This window comes from Dipodomys merriami, unplaced genomic scaffold, assembly GCF_024711535.1.
Source record: "Dipodomys merriami isolate MVZ:Mamm:240054 unplaced genomic scaffold, mDipMer1.0.p SCAF_31, whole genome shotgun sequence".
Classification (NCBI taxonomy): Eukaryota; Metazoa; Chordata; class Mammalia; order Rodentia; family Heteromyidae; genus Dipodomys; species Dipodomys merriami.
This window is the reverse complement of record NW_027204604.1, coordinates 9888159-9912745: the sequence shown is the minus strand read 5'-3', so window position 1 is coordinate 9912745 and position 24587 is coordinate 9888159. Positions and strand designations below refer to the sequence as shown.

General features: G+C 41.5%; 1 protein-coding gene across 4 annotated transcripts in view; it reads left to right on the top strand.

The window, feature by feature from the left end:
- Srgap2 (SLIT-ROBO Rho GTPase activating protein 2) overlaps positions 1-24587 on the top strand; it is a 250890-nt gene that overhangs the window by 89401 nt on the left and 136902 nt on the right. For all 4 annotated transcript variants that reach the window (XM_070041646.1, XM_070041645.1, XM_070041648.1 and 1 more), the window contains exon 3: positions 11649-11841. In XM_070041646.1, coding sequence (XP_069897747.1) covers positions 11649-11841 — 193 coding nt within the window. The remainder of the gene's footprint in view (positions 1-11648; positions 11842-24587) is intronic.

The window sequence follows — 24587 nt, the reverse complement described above, 5'->3', positions numbered from 1 at the left end:
ATGTACAGTTTCTTTTCCAGCAAGAAGTGAAACTTGGGTCCTTTCTGATTTGATAATAAACATGAAGAAAGAGACGAGTGGTTTGAAGACTCTATTCTAGTTCTGCCTTTGGTAGCCATGTAGTTTATTCTAGAGGTTTTCAAACTGTTGGTCCAGATTTGTAGATCACACATTGGCTTGTAAAAGTTGAAGTCATTAATTTGTTTTATTTAATTCCTATCAGTTTATTGCTCAGAAAATTAAAAAGATCAGAGGACATCCGAAATAGATCTTATTTATATATTCTATGGATATTATCATATATAATATATAATTATGCATATCTATATAATTATGTGTATATAGATATAGTGATTACAGTACATTGGGTTCTATTAATATAAAACATATGAAGTAAGTAGTAGCACTGTCAGAATTTTACAAATGGGAATGTTGAGATTAAGTAACTTGCCCAAGGCCATACAGTAAGTGTTAGAGCTGGCATCCACTCTGGCTTTTCTCTGTATCTCTCCCATTGGTAGTGTCATGGCTACTATTTGCTACTATTGCCTTTGCCTTTTTAAAAATTTTTTGGTGGTCATGGGCCTTGAACTCTGGGCTTGGACAGTATCCCTGACCTCTTTTGCTCGAAGCTAGTGCTCTATCATTTTGAACCACAGTGCCACTTCTGGTTTTCTGGAGTTAATTGGAGAGAAAATATCTCACAGACTTAAAGCCCAGGTTGGCTTTAAACTTCAGTCCTCAGATCTCAGCCTCCTGAGTGACTAGGGTTACAGGCGTGAGCCACTGGTACTTGGCTATTTTTAAAAAAATTTTAAAATTAAACACATCTATGTGCAATTGGTTAACTCAGTAGTGCTTCCTAGGCACCAGGCTTGGCTCAGTACTTTTTATACATTATTCCTTTTGCTCTGCACAATTCACTGGAATTGCTGCCGTTGCAAACTCCATTTTGTAGATAAGAAAACAGACTTAAAGAAATTGTCTTGTTCAAGGATCCACTACTGGCAAATGCATGAATTAAAACTCAGGTTTTTCCTAAATAGAGTCTTTGCATTTAACCATTATGCCTTACATCTGCAGATGTATCCTTCTGAGGTTTTTAAAGATTGAGTGAGATAATGTACCTTTGTTCTTGAATAATGACTCAATATAAGCTTGCTTAGCACATAGTGAGCACATAATAAATAGCATTTGTAATTAGTAATAAATATAACTTTGTTGAAGAAAGCCTTTCCATAAAAAGTAAGCTATAGTCAACAAATCAGTTCTTCCAGTCAACTAATCACTTGACACATATGTTGAGTCCTTGAAGAATGTTTAGTTAGTTCAAGTATGCTGCGTACATATTTCCATTGCAATAAAAAGTTTTATCCAGGAAGGGACTGTCTGCTGGCGTCTAAGACAGTGCTTGGCATATGAGGGATGTCTTCATCTAGATTCCCTAGAATAGAGAGCTAGAGGCAAAAGTTGACACTTTATGTGAGAGCCATCCCTGGAAAGCAGGGATGAGGAGAAAAGAAGAATGAGAAAGAGAAGGAAAACAAACATAAGACACTGATTATATGCTTACCAGAGCTTCATGAAGTACTAACTGCTTGATCCTTCAGAATACCTTCTGAGAACTATGTGCAGGTATTGTATGGATTAGCAATCCAGAGGGGAGGGACAGATTTCCTTTGTCAGCTCCCTATTTCCCATTGGGTAGAGTTTGACCTCATGGAATCTGAATTTCTCTGACTTTCTTGGCTGTGTGGCTGCTGGATGAACAGGTCTCTCCCAGTCTTATGATATAGGAAAATTCCAGTGGTTCTGAGAGGCATGGAGCATTTGCATGGGGCAGAATGCTATTTAACGGACCAGAACAGCCATTGTAGCTACAGCAGGATAAACAGTGCAGCAAGGCAGTTGTGTTCATCTTGGGTAAACATCTGGCAGAGCAAGCTGTTAATCATGGATCTCTTCTACCTCAGCTTCTAGAGTGCTGGGATTATAGGTATACACTATCACACTTATATCACAACATTGTTGTTGATCTGTCTTTGTTCTTAGTCTACTTGTTATATCTTTTCATTTTCTTACCACCTAAATGGATGTGTCTCAGGCCTAGGCCTATTTCTTTTTCATTCCATATGCCCTCTGTGGACATCTGCATCACTTTCATGCTTCACTCTCCAACTCTCATCTATTTGCTGATGACTCCCAAATGTCTATGTTTGGATTCAACCTCTCCTGAGAACTCTAGTCTGCAGAATAAAACTGCCTTTCTAATAGAAAGCTCCATAGGCATTTTCACAGACCAAGTGAATATCTTGATCTTCCTTAATCATTTCTGCTTGTCCTTCTCCTTGATGACTAATAGGTACCTGGTCCTTGCTTATTGAACTTGAAACAATGTGCCAATAAGGCAGGCTAAGCTGGGTCCTTCTTGAAATGAAGTATGCCCTGCAGAGCCAGTTCTAGGAATTTAGGGATTAAGTTCTAATATTGCTCTGGTTTGTTTCCCATCTAACTTTGCTGGTACTGTTGACTGTACTTATCAAAGTTGTCTTTCGATACACTTGACATGTTTGAATTGGCATTTGGTCTTTTCAGGAGTTGTTTGGTAGGAAATTCCTTGGATTTTAACTCTCCTTTGGTTATCCTGTTTTCAAAACTCTTGGTTTGTGTATCAGCACCAGAGCTCTTTCCGTCTGCACTTGTATCTGCTCAACTCATCAAGCACACAGGGGCCTCTCCAGTGGCCCTGGCTGCCTTCACACCTTTTTTGTGGTCTCATTCCAGTGTTTTCACAGCTTCACCTACTGAGCTTCATCTGCCTGTGTGCCTCCTGCCTCCATCCTTTCTCCCTGGCCCTCTTGTCCCTTTTAACCCTCCTCAAGTCAAGGCCTCAAGGCTAACCTATATGTGTACTTCCTTAGAGTGACCTCCTGTCTGAACTTGGTCTGGGACTCTTATTCTGGCACCTGCTGTGCCCCTGTTTACAGGGTTGCACTTTTGCATTGATCTCCTTTAGATTATTAACTCCTTGAGAGTAAGACAGCAGCATATATTTTCTTGTGTAAATGGCTTACATTCATGTGTGTTCCATTGATTCATCATCTAGGTCTTTGCCCAGAGATGGTGACAGATAAATGCTTGAGGGTAGAGGTGCCTAGCCAGTTATTGTGTTCTCTAGCAATTAGGGAGCATCGGTGATATTACCCAGAGGAGCTGTTGGTCTTCTCATTCCACATCATCAGTTTAGAGTATAAGTTAATTCTAGATTTTGGACGTTGGGAATTGTGTTTCTTAAACATCTCCGGCAAGGCCTGTGACTAAAATTACTACTTTGGCATTTGATGTGGCAGCTTGTTCATCTGGGAGGCTTTGTCTCTGCCTTTGCTATTGAGTCACTTGAAAGAGCCAAGGCGGCCTGCCAGAGCAATCGAGATGATTAAAGTTCATTGAGATATCCCCCTCCACACCCTCCGCCTCTCAGCCTTCCCAGGGTTGCTTTCTTTGCTTTCACTTGGGGGCTGGAAAGTTAATGGATGACTGAACGGCCTTTGGAAACTCATAGGGCTATTTTTCTTTTTCTCCTTTCACTGGCTGGTTTCACTTTGTCTCCAAAGCTGCATGCATTGTTTTTAGGTAGTGTGGAGTTTATGTAGGGGGAGGAGAGGGCCTTCCCTAGCTTTGGGATAATCTACTAGACAAGACAGTTTTGAAGATGTCCAAAGTTACAGCTTGAGAGAGAGAGATCTACAGTGAAAAGGAAACCCAGGGAGGCTGGTACTCTAGTCACACACTTCCCCTTCCCCGTTAAAGATTACTATTTTACTTTGAATACAAAGGTCTCTCTTGCCTTCCACCACCATAGAGGAAATAATGGTTAGAATCACTAGCTTTAGGGTCACCAAATCTAAAGTTAAATTATTTTGAGAATCACTGTGAGTATGCAGGGGGATTTTTTCCACTCATGGAATTCTATTTGTTTTAATCTCTCTACCATTCAGCCCTGGTGCTCATTAGTTTGCTCCCTCATTAAGAAGGCCTAAGAATCCACCCAGCAGACCTTCTTTGTGGGATCATCCTTTAGCTCTGTATTGTTTTCATCCTGATACAACTTTCACCAACTTGTATTGGCTGCTTGAAACTCCTCTACTGGCCTTTGGCACTTCCTTTGCACCTGGTATGGTGTAGATCAGGCCCTGAGTTATCCTTTGCTCTACTGAGGCCATCTTCCTCATTGCTCCAGGAGGAGGCCACACTCAGACGTTCCTACTTCCAGGCTTAGGTTTTTAATCTCCCTTTGGAATATTTTCTCTTTACCTTTTAGTTAGGAATAAGCCACTCATCCTCAGAATACTCATTTAGACTTCAGTTTCTTCCCTTTATTTCCTTCCCTTTATACATTTAAGACCTGCTATATGCCAAGTTTCTGGGTCCAGGAGTATATTAGTAAATTAAAACAAATTTTCTCTCAAGAAATGGAATCTTCTTATGTTTATAACACGAGTTCCCATGAATTCCCTGAACCTTCAAAAGTTATACTTTAGCCAGGTTCCAGTGGCTCATACTTGTAATCCAAACTACTCAGAAGACTGAGATCTGGGGATCACAGTTCAAAGCTAGTCCTGGCATATAAATTCAAGAGATTTTTATATTCAGTTAACTAGCAAGAAGGCAAAAGAGGAGGTGTGGCTCAAGCAGTAGAGTAGCTCTAGATGGTGGCAGCAGTCTCAGACATTCATTGTCAATGGGCCTAGCTCTGAGCCAAGGCCTGGAGGTAATATCCACCATCTTTGGAGAAGAGAGTAGAGGAACAGGTTTTAGCAGAAGCACATATTCTAAGGCTAAGAAAGACATGGATGTAAGGAATGGAAAACAATTGTTCCAGAAGCCTTGGTTTGGAGTAGCTTATGTCCTTGTATTTCTGTTCTTTCTTCAATGGAATGATACCATGAGGAAAAAGGCTAGTCACAGGCTTTGAGGAAGAATATTTGCTTTCTAGTTTACTGAAAGTAGTTTGCTAGCCTTTTCTTGGAACAGTGACTACTCAGAGATAAGTAATATGGATACTTGCAGAAGGATGTGGTATGGCAAATAGATTGAGGGTGATTCTGTGTCTCCCTTCTGTGCTCTTCCAGTATAGGTGCATGCCTCATTTATTTATATTGTTCTTTTAGAATCTCTTTGGCTATATATTTTTGTTTCTTTTCAACTACCCATTATCCTGTTGACTTTGTGAGGGGACCCTTGTCTTGTAGTCCCAGAGCATTTGGAAGATACTCTAATGTTTGCAGTAAGAAATAGAAAGAACATTGCCGTGGTGACAGTGCTGGATCTGCAACCAAATAGCTGTGTGATCTTGGTCAGTACTCTTTGTCTCTCTGAGTTTGCGATCTCACTCTAGCCAGTGAGGATTTTTAAGAGTCCTCCATTACTACATTTGTGGAAAGGCAAACCAAGCAGGGTAAAGAGTGAGATTTGACAGGGCATCTTAGCATTTTGCTTCCCAGGGAACAGTTCTGAGAGGGGCTGATTACTGTTGCGATAAGAAGCTTTGGTATGAGATATAGAAGGTAGAGCCTGATGAAAGCCTCAATTGTATTCTTATATAACATTTTTCTGGAAAGGTACTAGGAATGAATGTTCCTGAAATGGCTGAGGTGACATCATGTGTTTGCAAAAGGGCTAAAAGCAGGTGAGACAGATTTTTGTGGGAAAAGACTGGCAGCTGGGTCAGGTTCCCAATGGCTGATCTCATGTTCCATGCTGCCAGCAGAGCCTGTGGGAGTCATAGCCCCTGGCCCTAATGGGTGCTGGCACAAGGAGAAGGGAAGGACATGTCTGCCTGAGTGCCTTTCCTCAATGAATGCATGTTCCTCCTGACCTGCCCGCCATCATTTTCTTCTCCTTAGAAATGAGGCAAGGACAGTGTTGCCTTGCCAGTGCAGATTGTACTTTACATCATCACCGTGGTCAAGTCCTACTTTTGTTCAATGCTCAGGATTCTGCGAGGTCTAGTTTTTCTTCCAATTCCATTCTATTATAACCCTTTCCTTCTTTCCAAGAAGGAAATAGCCTTCTTCAAACAGGTTAGTAACTCAGTGGTTAGTAACTCAGCTGTGGCCAGGTGTGGAAAAGGCAGCAGGTTCCCCAGGAAAAGCTTTGTTGGGTGTGTCTGCTTATCCTAGTTTTGAACTCAGGCATATAAACATTCCTTGCTAAGGTCTGACACTCTTCAGAAATGATGGGTGTGAATGTCATGACCCAAGCCTGCTGTCCAGAGGGACAACTTTCAAGATTTGCTTTAGGGATAGAAATTTAATGCAGAACTAATTTAGCCCATACAAATGGAGAAATGGAAACCTAAGCAGTCTTCGTGTGTGTGTGTGTGTGTGTGTGTGTGTGTGTGTGTGTGTGTGTGTGTGTGTGTATGTGCGCGCGCACGCGTGTGCGTGCGCGTGCATGCCTGATTGTTGGGCCATTTCCCCTGTAGACAGGAGGATGGTGCTCCACAGAATATGCTGCTTGGTGGAGTTAAATTTTTAAAATCTTTTTCTTTCCTTTTTTTTTAAATAAGACAAACTTCATATACCATAAAACTCATTATTTTTAAAATGTACAATTCAGTGGCTTTAAAAATATACTTACAAGATTGTGCAACCATCAACAGTATCTTAATTGCAAAAAAGTTAAATGTTGACTTGAATGTTTGAATGATGAAATATCAGCCAAAGGTCAACTCCGATTCTCAGAAAACTTGTTTAAAAACTTGAGTCTCTTTAGGGAAGCTGAAATTTTTATTCAAGTGTCCTTTAAACACACACACACACACACACACACACACACACACACACACACACACACACACACACACACACACACATACACATGTGCGCAAGCACATGCACTCATGCAATCGGAAAAAATGTCAGAGAGCATTAATTTTTTCTTATGCTTGTTACTTGATTTGTTTCTGTTCCTAGTCATGTTAAAGTTTCAGTTCTTCAGGTTGGGGATTATTTCCATGGCTTTGTTACAGTAAAGATTATTCAAAGAAAGCTATTCACCAGTGGCTCATGCCTATAATCTTAGCTACTCAGGAGGCTGAGATCCAAAGATCATGGTTTGAAGCTAGTCTGGGGAAGGAATGTCCTTGAGACACTTAACAACCAAAGAACCAAAAGTAGAGCTGTGGCTCAAGTGGTAAAGTGCTAGCTTGCCTTGAGCAAAAAGCTCAGGAAAAGCACTCAGGCCCTTAGTTCAAAACCTGGGACTAGCATGCAAACATGCATGTATGCATGCGTGTACACACACACATACATAGAGAATTATCAAGGCAAAAACAAGAAGACTTTGCTTTCTTGTCCTTTTTTGAAACCATACTCATTAGGGAAGGGCTTAGGCCTGTGTTGGTGTCCTTTGTCACCATCACCCAGCATCTGTCACATAGGAGGGGTTTGGGGAGGTAATATTTGATTTCTAGGCAGCCATTCATCACTCCAGGAAGTTTATGGTAACCTTAATACTTTGGCTTTATGGATAGTCAGGAATCTTTCATACCTTTGAAGACACAGATGCTTATAGAAAGTTAGGGCTTGACTTTTTTCCCCATGCAGCTGTCAGGTAAGAATCTCCAAGAGTACTATCTTCGCAGGGGCCCAGAACCTTACCCAACTCCAAAGTGCATTTGGAAAGCCTTCTTGGGTTGGCATGGCAAAGTGTGGGATAGCTGATGTGTCTTTGAGTGCACTCACATGTGCACATGCACACTTGCCTGAGTACACAAGGGAACTGTGAGGCAGCCCTCCATGTTTTTATAAATTATCTCTTTCTTCTTGTTGCCCTTGTGGTTTGTAGGGTAGGCCAGAGTGCCTCTAACTTGGGCACATGGCCCAGATATGCTGGCATTCAGTGGCTTATTGTTTCCTGCTCCTGTATGCATGGACAAAGGACCAGGGCTGGCACAGCTGCCTTCTTGGGGACCATTGTTTGTCTTAGCAGCAGCAATAGGAGCAGTAGTAGTAGCAGCAGCAAAGCCTGAAGCGGTACATTCTGCTCTGGACAAAGCAGCCATTCTGTCTTGAAGCAGTAGGCCTCAGGGTGGGGGTGGTTAGAGTCTGCCTGAATATCTGTGGATGCTCTAAGGATGACAGCAAGAGGGGGATGTACTTCTTCCAGGCAAGTTGTGGGGAAGGGGGGACCCTCAGTGGTATCCTGTCACAAACCACAGTGACAGGTGGGATCCATTAGCAGTTCTTCTTGTGGCCAGGGTGTGGATATTGCTTTCTTCCTTTCTCTGTCCTGTACACCTACAAGGAAAACACTTTTCTTCCAAGTGGCCCTGGACAGTAGATGAAGGAAATGGAGAAGGGGTCTAGTTTGGTATAGGTTAATCAAAACATGGGCTAGCTAGTGAGTCTCAACTTGATCCTGGGGTCCTGGATCACCCTTCAGCTGGAAAGTGGAGAAGCCTTGTTCCAGGGGCCATTTACCCAGATATATGTCTAAGGCTCATGTAGTGCTCTGTTTTTTATTTCCCTGCTCCACTGTCAACCTCTGTTAAAAGACATACATTAATTTAACTTCACTTAGATGTATGGCCCTTTTGGTATATAAATAATACATTTAACTTCAATTTGCCATATCTATTGAAGACAAGGGGCAGGATCCTATATTCTGTTCATGAGAATTAAATGAGATACAATAACTATAGGCTTATAGCATATGTTCAGTAAACCTTTCCCTTAAGGGCCCAGGGTGGCTGGGTATGTGCAGTTCATGCTACCCTGTCTGCCATTGAAGAACCTGAGAAAGGTTGAGTTCCATGCTGGCTAGATGTGCTTGGAGTGTCTTAATACCTCAGAGAAACAAATATGCACTTTTTCCTTGTATGGGACAACTCTGGAGTGGCCTGCTTCTAGAATTTCAGGGGAGTTGGTCTCGAACCTCAGATCTGCAGTTTCTTTCTTCTCTCTTGGTTACTGAAATAATTGAGGCAAAGACTAAGTAAATGTCTCACTGGGCTCTAACAGTTCCAGTGTCCTCATATCTCCTTTGTACCTTTGTTCCTGATTAGGTACCTAGCAAACCTTTTTGCCCTAAGAGATTATTCTTTAGTGGACAAGTTTTTAGGTACTATCAGAGAGCCTTTTGAATGCCATCAGTGCCTACTCAGTGGCTATTACTGCTAGCTTTTCACTAATATCTAGGCAGGGGATAGATACCTCTTGACAGGAGCTGTTGCCTTTAAGAGACCCAGAAATCCCTAGCAAGAACCAGATGCCTGACATGACCTCTGCAGATCTTCCCCCCTTCCTCCAGTGTCCTTGTAATCAGACTCCAAAATACACAGAACAAGAGAGCTCTGATGAATGATGAGGTAGGCGGCTTTTCTGCGCAGCCTTCTGTCTGCTTGAAACAATCCTCCCGTGCTCAGTTTCAGTTCAGGTGAGGTTATGTTGGGTTGGCTGGCATTGGAGGTTGGCAAAGAGGTGTGGGGATGAAGAGGGCGTACTACACTTAACAGATCAGCTGAGATTATCCACAAAGGAGCAAAGACGTGCTATCCAATGATACCTGAAGAAACAGAAACATGAAAGATGAGGATGAATTATCAACCTCTAGCTATTCTAAGGCAAAAACCAAGTATACCTTTAGTTATCCTTGCTTTAAGGACTGGTTGCAAACCTTTTGGCATCATTGCCTCGTTCTTGGAATTGCCTCTGAATTATCTGCAACACAGATTAAAAAAAAAAAAACAAAAAAAAAAACCCTAGATACCTCCTTCTTCCTCACCTGCCACTGTCATGCATTTCATTAGCACAGACAGAAAACTTTGCCATGACTTTACTTTTAGGAAATGGATTTGTAAGGAAAGGCAGATATAGATGCTCCTTTCCCCCCAAGCATACTAATGCTTGTATGGAAAACACTTGCAGGGAAAAAGGATAAAAGAAATCGTTCCATTTTGACACAGATGTGGATTGGGACATATCGTCAGTAGGATACACACTGCAGGCCTTCTCTGAGCTGGAAAGCAGTCTAATTTGGCAGGCTGCTTCCTACAAGTGCCAGGTCTCTTGTCAGTAAAACATTAAATGTTGCATTCAAGGCAGGTATGTTTGCATCTGGAGCTGCCATTGCTGTTCCATAGTCCCATAGGGATGGTGTTTGCTAGGGGTGGGCACAGGATAACTAACCAGAAATCTGCCAGGCTGGAGCTTAACCAGAAACACTTCTACCTCTGACAGAATAGAGGCTCTGGAACATCTATGAAGATGAAACAACTGCTTTGAGTGGTATTTGATAGTGAAAAAGATCTCTTTTTTTTTTTCCAAGTTAACTGAGTATTTGTGCATTTTAGTTGCTGGGGATCAGACTTAGAGCCTCATGAATGCTAGACAAGAACTCCCATCACTGAGCTACACCTCAGCCTCCAAGTCAGCTCTCCTTCCTCCTTCCCTGCCTAATACTGAGGTTTAAAACTCACGACCTAGCCTAGCACTGGTGACTCATGCTTGTAATCTTGGCTACTCAGGAGGCTGAGATCTGAGAATCGAGGTCCAGCTCAGGCAGGAAAGTCCGTGAGACTATTATCTCCAATAAACCACCAGAAAACCAGACTGTGGCTCAAGTGGTAGAGTGCTTGCCTTGAGCTGAAGAGCTCAGGGACAGCACCCAGGCCCAGACAGAGTTCAAACCCCATGACCACCACCACCACCAACAACAACAACAACAAAACTTCATGACCTCATGCTTGTTAGGCAGGCACTCCACTACAACACACTTCTAGCCCTCTTTGGTACTGCTTATTTTTGAGATAAAGGTCTCACTTCCTGCTCAGGTTCACTTGAGCCAGGATTTGTCCATTTTAGGCTTCCTCTAGTAGCTAGAATAACAGATGTGCACTTCTCTACCCAGCTCTTGGGTGAGAAGGGGTATCTCAAACTTTCCTGCCTCAACTGGCCTTGAATCTGGATCCTACTAGTCTTAGCTTCCTGAATAGCTAGGATTACAGGTGTGAGTCACTGGTACTTGGCACCAAGTCAACTTCTTAAAGAATAGTTTATATTTTGTCACGTTGGAAATTATGAAATCAGATTGATTTGGAATGATTTATTTTGTTCTACCATCAAACTTTGAATGAGTCCCTTTCTACCTTTTTAAAAAATCCTGATCCTTACCATAATTTATGAGGATTCTAAAACCATTTTGAAATTGAGGTTTATTTGGGTTTGAATTACAGCTGACCACTTACTAGCTTGACTTTCAGACTCCATATTCTCATCTTTAAAATGGTGATAAAGAAGTTCCTACCACTTTTTTTTTTTTCCTTTGGTCTGGTCGTGGGGCCTGAACTCTGGGCCTGGACCCTGTCCCTCAGCTCTTCAGCTCAGGGCTCTACCACTTGAGCCACAGAGCCACTTCCGGCTTTTTTCTTTTTGCTTATGTGATGCTGAGGAATTGAATCCAGGATCTCATGCATGCAAGGCAAGCACTCTACTGAGTCACCTTCCCAGCCCATAGGCTTTTAAATTAAGGGCTTTGAATCCCTCAAGGGATAGGGACAGGTAAATGGAAGGTGGTGAATGTCTGAATGTGTGAGGTTTGTTTAAGGCTGTCCATGACTAACATGTTCCCTTGTTTTCTTGCAGAGATCCGGGCTCAGCTCACAGAGCAGATGAAGTGCCTGGACCAGCAGTGTGAGCTCCGGGTGCAGCTACTACAAGACCTGCAGGACTTCTTCCGGAAGAAGGCAGAAATTGAAATGGACTATTCCCGAAACCTGGAGAAGCTGGCTGAGCGCTTTCTGGCCAAGACTCGCAGCACCAAGGACCAGCAATTTAAGTAGGAACTCTGTGGCTGTTGATTTGAAGAGACCTTGAGTGGGGTGAGGGGTAGGGGAGGCAGAGGTACCACTTGATCTAGTTGGATTTATGAACTCATGACTTCAAATTAAGTGAAAGCCCTCAAGGACTTTTCTTTCTCTGCATCAGACTTATGGGCAGTAGTACATCTTGGAGAGATCAGAATAGATGTGAGCCAGGCATGGGTTTAAAGGCTTTACATATAGGTTTGCACAAATAACTCCATATGTTAGTTGTAATTATTCCTAATTGATAAATGGGGGAAGTGAAAAGAGGTTAAGAAAAGCTGGCTTTAGTTTCTATACTTTTAACCATTTACCAAACTATCTTTAACCAGAAGTAACTAATGTAGTCATACATCTGAATCCCTGACTAAGCAATTACTAAGGCTTATTCCTTCCCACTTACAGTATTTTACATATCCAATTCTTTCACTCTATAATCATTGCCCTTATCCTACCTTAGATCATTATATTTTTTTTTCCTGAATGATTACAATATAGTATGCATTGCTGGTCTTCTAAAGCAGAGGTTTTCAACCTTGTATGCACCTCAAAATTCTCCATACAACTTCACAAATATAGAAATCTGGGGCCTGCTCCAGAACAATTAAATGAGAATCTGGAATAGTGTGGCTTAGGTAACAGGATTTTATAGATGCTTTCTATTCTGGGAAGAGCCAATACTCAAGACCATAGTAAACAACCTCTCCCCATTCTAGCCTGCTTGGTCCAGCAAAATCAGATTTAGTCTTTCAGTATGAGACTTGAGTTCAAACCCCAGGACTGAAGAAAAGAAAAAAGGAAAAGACTTAGTTAGTCTTTCTGAAACACACTGAGGATTGGGCAGTTTCTCTGTGCAAAACTTTTAGTGATTTCGCATTTTGCATGTTTTTGACCTGAAAGTTGTCAGCTACTAGCACCTGCGTCATCTGAGTTTTTAGAAATGCAGAACCTCGGGCCTCACCCAGACATCCTCTGGGTAATCTGTGGGTTTGCTGAAATCTTCTCTGTTCACAAAAGTTCACACCCCTTGGCTTGGTGTCAAACCCCTCTACATCTGGCCTTGGCTTGCTTTCCAACCTTGCTTCTTGGTTCCAGGGTACTTTACCTAACTAGAACTATCAGCTGTAGGTGTCCTATAATTGAGCTTATGAACTCATATGTCACATCTCTGTGTATCTAAGGCCAAACCTAAGCTTTGGGATCTATCTCAGTTGCTCCCTAATCTCAGAAGTGTTCCTGATTCTCCCAGAAGAAAGATTGGTCTCTATCTACTGAATTCTCACTGTGATTTGTTTTTCTTTTGGGACATTCAGCATGGTCTTTTAAAAATTTTTTCTTTCCTGAATGGACTATAGAAGTTTATTTGATTTATCTCCTAGTATATGTGGTTGACAGTAGGTGTTCAGTAAATACTGTGTTATGAGTAAATGAATGAATCAACCTAAGAATAAATGCCAAGTGTATCCTATTTCCCTGATTTTCTAGTTTTGTTTATTCCTCTCGTAATACAGGAAAGAGATACAGTAATTCTCTACAAGTCAGCTCTGAGTAGTGAACCTAGAAGTTAAGACTGTGTGACATGCTCAACACTGGCCAAGATGAGAATTTCCACCAGATGTTTTATCTTCAGAGTCCTTTATCTTTCCCAAGTCCTATTTTCTTTAAGATAAAAGAATCATCTGATAATGAAATGTTATTTTAGTATGTGATAAATGAAGACTTGGTGGGGGGGAAGAATCATTTGCTTTAGAAAATGATTTAAAGTTGCATTTATTCTGTTGGTACATTCCTCCTAGCTTAAAAATAGAATTTAAGTTTTAGTGCTGTATCTTATTCTCAGTGAAGGGCATACTTATTAAAAATTAAGACAGATGTGCTAATTTCTAAATTATCTGAATTGTGATTCAGATCACATATGAGGAACAGGATTATTTTCCTCAAGCCTGGAAAAATTTATTTCCTTTCGGATAAAGTTGTACCTGATCTGATTTTTTTTTTTTTTCTTACATGACCAGTGAGTATTGAGAGCCAGCTCTGTGCTCAGTACTACACAAGGTATTGGAAGATAAGAGATTTTTTTATATCTATGGAGGCACCATATCTGGTTAGAGAAGAAATATTTTTGAATATAGGAAGCAAATTGAAGATAAGGTAGTAATCTCATTAAGTTTTTATTGGTGTTATTTGGAATAGAGATCTGATAAGAGGTCAGATATAAAGCATCATTTAAATAGATAAAGCTTTTGTGGCGGGATCTGAAGTTTAAGTAGGACTTAGGTTAGACTTCAATGGTAGATTTGTGTTGGAGAGAGAACTGCATGTGCAGATAGGAGAAGGTAGAAGTGTGAGGGGACAAGGGATAGTAGCAGTTCATGTAGGATCTAGTATTGTTCAAGGGAAAGTTTTTATATATTTATCCAGTTAAGATGTTAAGATCATACACATTCTTTGAGTTCCTTCATTGTACCGTAAGATATAGCAAAGAGTAAGCTCTGACTGCCCCTTCCACATGGCACTTTAGTGAAGAAATTAGTGTTATACAAATCTATTAGATATGTAATTTAAAGTTGGAGTAAGTATTGTAGAAGGAAAGGGTAAGATGGTGTAAAATCCTAAGGGGACATCTGTACTTTATGTATGGCTTATTCCAATAGCTTCCTGTCTGATCTTATCCTGTACTTATTTACTTATGTACTTACTTAACCACCCACTATGGATATTAAGATGAGTTTTGGAACTTTTGGTTAATAGGGAAAAGATTCATGGATAATGTGAAAGAGTTTTAATAGAGATAGGAAAACACTGACACTTTCAAAGCAGAGGAAAATAAAGTTAAAAATAAAAGTGAGCTAGTGTGTCTAACATGGCAACTTGGAAGAATTGTGGTCTCTGTTATAGAGTAGTGATGTTGCAGGAAGAAGACTAGTTTTGAATAGTGATCCTACTTTGGACAGGTTGGATTTGGGGGAATGTGAGGCCTCAGGCATCCTGGGTGACATGTACTGCTGAGCTTATAGGTTCTGACTGGGAACAGCTAGGAAAATCTTGTAAATGTGATGCGGAATCTTCCTTGTCATTGGATATAAATGAACTCAGAGGAGAGGAAAACAACAAAGCACTAAGTCCAGGACCTCTGCCCTGGGAAGCACCAGTGTCAGGGATAAAAATCTTAACACAGGAAGAAGTAAAATTACCAAAAAGATAGAGAAGGAGAGTGTTAGCCATATTCCCTGCCAGGCAGGTAAAATGATAGAAGATAAGACAGCCTGCCAATATTAGTCTCAATGGAACTAGAAATGTTTCATGTAGAATTGGTTGATAAAAGTCAATCCTGGCAAGTTGTTATTGATAATCTCATGTTTAATGCATTAGAAGAGATACAAAGAAGATTAAAATGAGCCCCAAATGCAAAAGCTTTCTGTTTGTTAGAAAATATGCATATGTGAAACATATGCAATTACTGGTTTTTATAGGTCAAAGATGGTCACATTATGACAGATTCATGTGGTACATCCTAATATAAGAAGAGATGAGGCAGACATACAAATGTACTAGATATCAGCAAGGGGAAGAGAGTTCCGGGCAATTTCTACTTTTATACATCATTTATTCCTAAAATCATAAACAAAAATCAAACAGTTGAGAGCCCAATTATAGCTTTACACGGAATAGGCAGGTTCTATTAATAATGTATGTAACTTTTTGGATTATTTTTCACCTGATGTATTTTAACATTTTGTACCTTGTCTTTCATTTTATTCTTTTCTCCACAATTAAACCTATGACCTATCTGCTTCTGTTCAATGAACATCTGAAGCGTGCACATGGCTGATTTCTTCCCCTTTCTTACTAATAGAGGATGAGATCCCTACTTCCAGTGCAGCACAAGTAACAACACTCTCATTCTTCTATTTTCCCCTCATTTTTGTGTTGCAAAAGATAACCCAATGCTCAGATGTTTGCACACTGTGAGTACTGTTGCACAGAGATAACCATACCACTGAAACTGAGCTGGCCATTTGTCAGGAGGCACCACTAGACAGAGCCTTGAAACATTGGTTAGCAATGGCATAGAGAAGACATTTTAGGTATGTCTGATTTGTTTTAGATATAAGTCTTACTGTCATAATAGACCTTAAGGAATACCAAGTTACACAAGATAGATAAGAATCTGTCTGTCACCTAAGAGTCTGAACATCAGCAATCTGGGACTGTGTCACACTCCTTATTTGTTACCTGGGGTATTGTCTTGGTCTGCATGACTCCAAATGGCTCACTGCCACTATGTCCCCATTGTAGCCAATGGGAAAGGCAACAGGGTAAGGGGCAAATGTGTCTTTCTTTTTTAAAGTTGCGGTCTGGAGGTGGTATTTACATGCCCTTCAGTTCATACCCACTTAGCCAGAACTTAGTCATATGATCATAAGGGAGCCTGGGAAATGAATTTATTATTCTGGGTGCTGAGAAAGTAGAGTTTTTGTTCATCTGGAATGGGAGACAATCAGCAGCATCTGCCACATCGTCTATGTGTGGTAAGAAAGGGCAGGTATATGAAAGAACATGAGCTACCCATCCATACAAAGTACCACATGTGTCCACAGAAAAGGGATTTGTTCTGGTTGGAGGACTGATGAGGGCTTTACAGAGGTAAGCTCAATGGCTAGAAAAAATGGCAGAGTGAATCCAGACAATAAAAGAAGTTACAGAAAGATGATAAAGAGATAGGGCAAGGAAGTATCTTAGATAGAGAGAACAATAAAGACCCGGGGGATCCAGGGAGTAGGGGGACAAGACTGGTAGATAATTCATTTGCTTTGTTGAAGAACAAGAATTATAAATATGATAGTGAAATATGCCAGGAAAAGTTGGTAGGGCCAGAAGATTACAAAGATTTATGAATACCAGGTGACAGGGTCTGGGCTCTATTCTGTAAGCATAGGGGAGCCATTGATAATTTTTTGAGCAACGAACATAATTATGGCTGTGCTTTAAAAGGTAACTATGGCAACAATGCTATCATTGGCAGCAGAGAGGCTGGAAGAGAGGACCTGCTAGGAAGGTGTGGCAGTCCAGTGGTGAGGTTAATGTGGGCCAAAACCGAAGTCATGCCCTTGGAAAGAGGAAAGATGGGGCCGAATGTGAGGGCAAGAATCAATTGAAGTGAAATAAGCTGGGACAGAGGAAGTCCTCTTCGTTTTCAGAATCTCTGGAGTGGCAATTGTACTGTATTTTCATTCAGCCAGCAAACTGTAGCCTTGATTTTGCTGACTCTATGACTGGTCCCAGAATAGTTCATTCTCTGCCCAGAACATCTCAGCGGGCACTTGTCACCTCCCCTGGAGCTGTAGCAGCTGTCGGCCTAGCAATGCCATGCATTTTGTCTCCCTGTGCTGCCAGGAGAGCAGCTGCCAGCAGCAACTCTGGGCAGACGCATGTCAGGGACATGGAAACTATTCAACTTGGGATGGGGCAGGTTGGCCAGGGCTGAAGGCAGTCCACATGGATTCATCCTACCCATTTCCAGGCCATTTTCTCACCCTGGCTCCATTTCTGTCACTCATCCTGGGTTAGGGGTGCTATTTTGTTACAGTTTTAAGTCATTGCATGGAGGGACAAATGTTGCTGAATTGCTTTTTCATCTTGTCTAGGACCACTTCTTCCCTAGGAAGACATTACCCAGGTACCCTTTGGCTTTGCTTCCTGTTCTGCTCTATTCCCACTCACTTTTTGTCTTCTGCATCCTGTGTTCAGCATAGACACTTTCATTAAAGTCCACCTGGCTTGACAGATTTACAAAATCTGACCCAGTGGTCCATCCCTCTGCCCCAGAGGAAGAGTGAGAAATGCTGCAGATCTAACTCCAGTTATTATTCCAGTCTACCATCTTCTGCTTCAAGACAGATAATATGACTCCTCTGTTCGTGTCTGAAATTCTGTCAGCTTGGTTTGATTAAGAGCTGAGATAAAATAATCACGGGAGGGCAGGAAGGCTTCCTAGGGAAGATGTTCTTGCATTTTCTTTGGCCCCTTGAAGAGTATAAATGTATTCCTATTTGTTGCTGAGCCTTTGATTGTCTCTTTTAAGTGAGATCTGTGTTAATATTACCCAGCAGGATTCTAATTGATAATGCCTTGGCTGTTTTTTTTTTCTCCCTAGACTTGCTGTAAATTACCTTTCAGTCATAGCTCACTTGGTTTTGATCTCTTACTTTTAATAGCTCATTTCTTTGTTTTACTTTGAGATAGCGTTTTTTTTTTCCTATTGAGTTTTTAAAGGACTACTTTCACATTACTCTCCTGCTGTGTTCCTTACAGAGCCCTTATGCTGTTTTCTAACCAGCAACATCTTTTCTGCCTTCCTCCAGCTTTTCCTTCTTAACAAATATTTGTTGAACATTTAAAGGTATTATTCTAGGCTCTTAGAGAAGGGAGCCCAAAGAAGTAAAAATAGCCATTCTTTTTCATATAAACTTATGACTGTGTCAGTGAGAAATTGTACCTGAGTAGCAGAACAAACCTTCAGTGTAAGGTTATGTGTGGTAAGCACCATGTGTGTGCACAGAAGAGATGTCACAAGTTGGTGTGGTCAGGAAGCTTCAGTGAAGAAATGGGATATGAATCAGCCTCTGGGGAAGGTGGATAGGGTCTTGTCAGATGGAGAGCACGGAAGGGAAGAGGATCTGGGCAGGGAAAGGATAGTGGGAGGAGAGAATGCAGCACTTCGGTGTAGAGTGAGTAGACTGGTTTGGCTGAAGTAACAGAATCTATGAAGCATTTGGGCACATTGAGATAGCATGGTGTCATGGAGCCTCTTGACTAAGAGCTTTGACTTACTACAGTAGACACTGGAAGCCATGGAAGGTTTGCATAGCTTATGATGTAAGCATAGGTACAAGCACTGCTTAAGGACAATCAAACCTGGCAGACAAGAGATTTGAGATGGGGAACCAGTTGTCCAATAGATAATAAGGACATAAGTCATGGTGAGATAGTACCAATGGAACGAATAGGAACTGATCATTTTGTTCATTTAGCAAATAGGTATTGTACTCTGACCATGTGCCAAGCAAGACAGGGACTGCCTTCTGTACTTCTGGAGCTTCTAGTCTAGAGGCAGATGGAAAGCACCTGGTGCTTGAGGAATCTCCTGGAAGTGATGATGAGAAATCATCTGATGGGATTCAGATTTCAGTGAGCATGGAAACACAAAAGAAAGAGGGCTCTGAAGTTTCCTCTGGACTTCAGTAACAGGTGAATTAATGAGGTCTTTAGTGAAAATGAGATAGAATTGGTTTTAAAAGGCTAAAACATGAAAAATTTGTTTTGGGAGATGTTAAATTCAAGGTATTAGAAGGATATTGGAGACAAAACTTCCAGTAATCAACAGAAAATGGATTAACTGGTCAGGTGCTATTGGCTCACGACTGTAATCCTAGCTACTCAGGAGGCTGAGATCTAAGGGTCAAGATTCAAAGCCAGCCCATCCAGGAAAGGCCATGAGATTCTTATCTCTAATTAACCCCAGAAAAATGAAGTAGTACTATGCCTCAAAGTGGTAGAGTGCTAGCCTTGAGCATTATAGCCCAGGTATATAGCAATATAGGCCAGGCCCTGAGTTCAAGCCTTATGACTGAGCCCTGCCAAAAAAAATTTTTTTAAGAAGAGAAAACAAGAAAATTTCCTTCATATTGTTGTTGGCATTCGGATTGCAGTGTAGATAGCATTAAAATAGATTTTTATGTTCAGAATATATTTTGGAACCTAATTGAATATCGCATGAGGTACTGGGGATGGAGTGGAAAACGACAAGAGAGTATTGTATTGTCATTCACATTAAATGAGTGTGGTGTGAAGGAGTATATGTGGAAATACATCTGCATATTTGGTTGGCTGAGTTGTATCTCTTTTGGGATGGGAGGGATGGGAGGGAGCAGGCCTAGGTATCTAAAGAATCTGCTAGGCATTTAACCTGCAATACTCCTTTCAGTGGAAAGATAGACACACACTTAATTAACAAGAAATTCTTGTAGAGTCCAAGTTCTTGGCCTTAGGCCCAGTATCTGGTGGTGCACAGTGTGTATAGATAGGTTACTTATTGCCGATGGATTCCTCCTCTGGAGTAAAGTTCAAAGTTGTTCACAGATCTCACAGGATAGCACTTGGGTGAAAAGCACAGAGTCATTTGGTCATGAAGAGTGTTTTAGCTGTGGTTGCAAGTCAGAAAGGGACAGATGGTCAAAAAGTTCCTCTTTGAATATGGGATGACCTTAAAGAGGGAAGTACAGGAACCATGAAGTTGCCGGAAGGGAGAACTCCCTGACTTCCTGGGATCAGTGCGTCATTCATTCATTTTGGAAATACTTGGGAGATATTTGTTCCTCCTAGAAAGGTTTTGTCCAGATGTAGCATCTGGTGTTGAGCAAGGGTTGGCTTTCCTTCCCCATGCCTCAAGTTACTTTTATTGAGCAGCTAATTAGAAGGTCTCCTGGTATGTTTTGCACTGGTCTAGTCCATATAGAACCTTGAATGGTGGTTGGTCTTGCCTAACGAGTTAGGAGAGTCCTTTCAGGATGGAAGAGATGTAAGAAGGAAGTTTGGCAATCAGCAAGACAGGAAGGTGGCCAATCTTTAAAGTGGAGAAATAATTCTGTCAGAAGTTCTCTGGGGAGCTCAGAGCTTTGAACCAATCCCCTTTTTTCCCACTTTGAGCTCTGTGACTTTGAGGAAGTCATGTCCCCCTTTAATTCTTAGTTTTCTTATCTATGAAATGTAGGAAGTAATACTTTGAAGCATTGTTTTAAGGATTAGATAAAATGCATATAAGGAACTAGGTTTGTTTCTATAACTTATTGGTGCTAAATAAATGGTAACTTATATAAATAACACTGCCAAAGGAGAAGTAAATCATGATCTTTAAGATCATAGGGTCTAGTACCAGATTTCCTGAGTTTCGCAAACCTGGATTTCTGCACTGATTGTGTGAATTTAGATGAAGGTTCTTAATTACCTCAGTTTCTTCTGTGGTAAAGGGATGACAAATAATGGTACCTACTTTGTAGAGTTGCTATGCTAATGACCTGAGTTAATATATATAAAGACCTTAGTACATGCTTTGGCATAGTAGCAACTTTGAGGCCAAGTGAGGCTGAGCATGGCTGCACTATGTAAAACATTGGATTCACAGCTTTAAGCATTACTAGGTAACATCACCTCAGTCTCCAATTTCTTCTGAGACCTCTGTGGGCCCACTTCAAGGACAGATTCATCTTTAGTGGGGATTTTGATGGCATAACTTCTTTGGGTAGGACATTTATTGAGAAGTGTCATGCAGTTCAATTCTAGAATGTCACTTTTAGGACCAGGCTCATAACTGAAGAGAAGAAATTTGTCATATAGCCATCTTCTGGCTTCCTTACCTTTTTGGAGTCAGTAGTTAGGCAGATTGCTAGATTGGTGGGATTTCCATAAAAGTATAATGTGACTCATGCGGATAAAAAGCCAGTTTTGCTCAGCCTGATGCAGTGTCTACCATTGAGAGCCACAGGCCAGGGCAGCACAAGCCTCAGCCATGAACATAACAGAATGTGGTTTACTGGGTTGTTGGTTTCATGAGGCCAAACAGAAGTTTTCTGCATAAATGGCTATATATCATCCTCTTGGGGTAAAAAATGATAGACGATAGGTCAGAAGCAAAACCTGCTTTTTTTTTTTTTTTAAGTTAGTTGTGGGGCCTAAACTCAGGGTTTGAGTGCTGTCCCTGAGCCTCTTTGTGCTCAAGACTTAGCACTACTACTTGAGCCACAGCATCATTTCCAGTTTTTGAGTGGTTTATTGGAGATACAGAGACTTTTCTACCTGAGCTGGCTTCGAACTGTGATCCTCAGATCTCAGCCTCCTAAGTAGCTAGGATTATGAGTGTTGGCCACCAGCACCCAGCAAAACCTGCTTTAATGAGCAATTAGGAAAATGATGAAGACTCCTTAGAGCTTCCTCTGTCTCCTGGGATCAGGTACTGGAATGCCAGCAGGCCACACCTCAGGCTTTCAGCTCCATGAAGCAAAGACATTGGTGATAATGCTCCTTGACAACAGTACTGAGGCAAGGGGAGCTTGCAGCATTCTTTTTTTTTTTTTTTTTTGCTCCTGGAAGCCCCATAATAATTCCATCATAGTCCACACAGGAAGCAATGTGTGGCTGAGGGGGTGGGATCTTTAATTCATAGGAATTCTCAGCCAATTAAATAAACTGTCTTTGATCCTATTCTCTTTGAAAGGCAAAAGCCATGTCATCTTATTGGGAGCTGACTGTGTTAAGTGGGAGGGTTTACAAGATAAGAAGAAAAGACAGTCTCTGCTGAACGGACTTTCATCATCGTTGAAATGGGAAAAAGCAGGCAGGCTGCAAGAGAATAAGAGGAATGGATGGGTACACGGATCTAAAAATAGGCCTCATTTAAAACAAGTTCCAGTAGTCCCTGAAAGGGAGAGAAGGTGGGGTACTCAGGAGGGACTCATGCTTGGCTCAATCAAGGAAAGGGAAAAGATAGCATTGTTATGTTCTCAATTGTATTTGGTCCCATGCTAACTGAAGTAAAGACCTATATCTAATTCCTGCACTGGGATCAAGTTATCACATTGAGGAGAAACCATCACACGAGAAGGGCTTGTGTTAATGAAGGTCCAGGGAGCAGGAGAAAAAGTAGGGCTTGGATTTTTCAGTTGAGACAGGATCCTCTTTTCTGTTAGTTCCTGCTTCCCCACGTCATTACCCCTCAGGTTTTATATTCAGGAAGGATCAATGAGCACAGTTCTGCTTCTAAACATATTTTGGGTACAGCTGGCTAAAGAACCAGGATTAGAAAATGAATAGAACAAACTAGGATTATCTTCAATGGTGGGATGCTGAGCTGTGTTTGCTGATTTCTGCTTAAGCAGTTGGGACAGGGCATCCTTGCATGAAATTCAGACATCTCTCCCTGGCAGCCTCCGTGTTAAAGTAGAGGTTGCAGAACAAGTCTGGCAGCTCTCAGCCTGAACCCTTGTAAACAACAGATGTTCATAACCAACTTCTAGGGGTGGGGGTAGGGGTTTTCTGTTGGTGCTTGAAATTCTTTGAATTTATAGGCAGCATCTCTGGGAGTCAGCAAAAAGGAAGAAGTTGTACAGACTGATTCTGCAGGGGACAGGTGGAGATGATGCTTCTGATGGATTTCCTTGCAAGACAAACCATAGACTACGTGGATTCTGAATGGAAAATGAGGGCAACTCAGGGAAGCAGGCACAGTTAAAGGCTCAGCTTCCAAGGTGTACTGACAGCCCAGCGCCAGTGGCTCACGCCTGTAAATCCTAGCTGCTCAGGAGGCTGAGATCTGAGGATCGCGGTTCAAAGCCAGCCTGGACAGGAAAGTCCGTGAGACTCTTATCTCCAATAAACCACTTAAAAACTGGAAGTGGCACTGTGGCTCAAGTGGTAGAGCACTCGCCTTGAGCTGAAGAGCGCAGGGACAGAGTTCAAGCCCAGAGTTCAAGCCCCATGCCAAACAAACAAACAAACAAAAAACCCCCCAAAAAACAAAAAAACCCCACCAAGATGTACTGACTTTTTGCCTTCCTCTTCCCTCACATTCTCCCCAATTCCCTGCCCCCCTTTTTTGTTTTTGTTGGTCATGGGGCTTGAACTCAGGGCCTGGGCAGTGTCCCTGAACTCCTCTACCACTTTGAGCTACAGCTCCACTTCCAATTTTCTGTCTCACAGAGTCTCACAGCTTTTCCTGCCTGGGCTAGCTTTGGTCCTCAGATCTTAGCCTCCTGAGTAGCTAGGATTACAGGCATGAGCCACCTGGTTCTCCCTGCCCAGGGCTTAAACTCAGAGTTGAGGTGCTATCCCTGAACTTTTGTGCTCCACCGCTTGAGCCACAGCTCCACTTCTGGCTTTTTGGTGTTTATTTGATCAAGATATAGGACTTAAAGACATTTTAAACATTTATTGAGCACCTGTTCTATGCCAAGGGCTATACTAGGAATTAGAAGAATAAGCCACAATTCTAGTTCAAGGAAATTATCATTTAATGTGAAACAGTTGTTTTGTTTTATTTTTGGCAGTACTGGTATTAAAAAGAACAACATCAATTTAGAGCCTCATGCTTGTTAGGCAGATGTTCTACCACCTGAGCCTCACCCACAATTTGGTTTTGGTTTTTGTTTGTTTTGCTTTTGGTTTTTTTTGGGGGGGGGATAATGTCTTGGATTTTTGCCCAGGTCAGTGTTAGACCATGATCCTCCTACTTATGCCTCCTGTGTAGCTGGGATTACAGGCACATACCACCATGCCCACTTTATTGATGTAGATGGATTCTTACAGATTCCCTTTTTTGGGTTAGGAGAGCAGTGCTAGCTTCAAACTGAGATTGTACAGATCTCTATCTTACAAGTAGCTGGGATTATAGACATAGCTGCTATTTCCAGACAATGGGAAATAGTTCTAAGTATATGTACATATATGTGTGTTCTAAGAAGGTATAGAGTTCAAGGTTGAGGAGGCAGAATGTTGACTGATTCTTTTAGTGACTTGTATTACATATATGATTCATTAGAAAACCTTGGCTTCTTTCCCATCATCAACAATGACCAACAAGTTGTGGCCAGATTCTAGAGCTATATAGAGGACTGAACTCTTACCCTTAAGGAACTCATGGTCTCATATGGCAAACAGAGTTTTATAT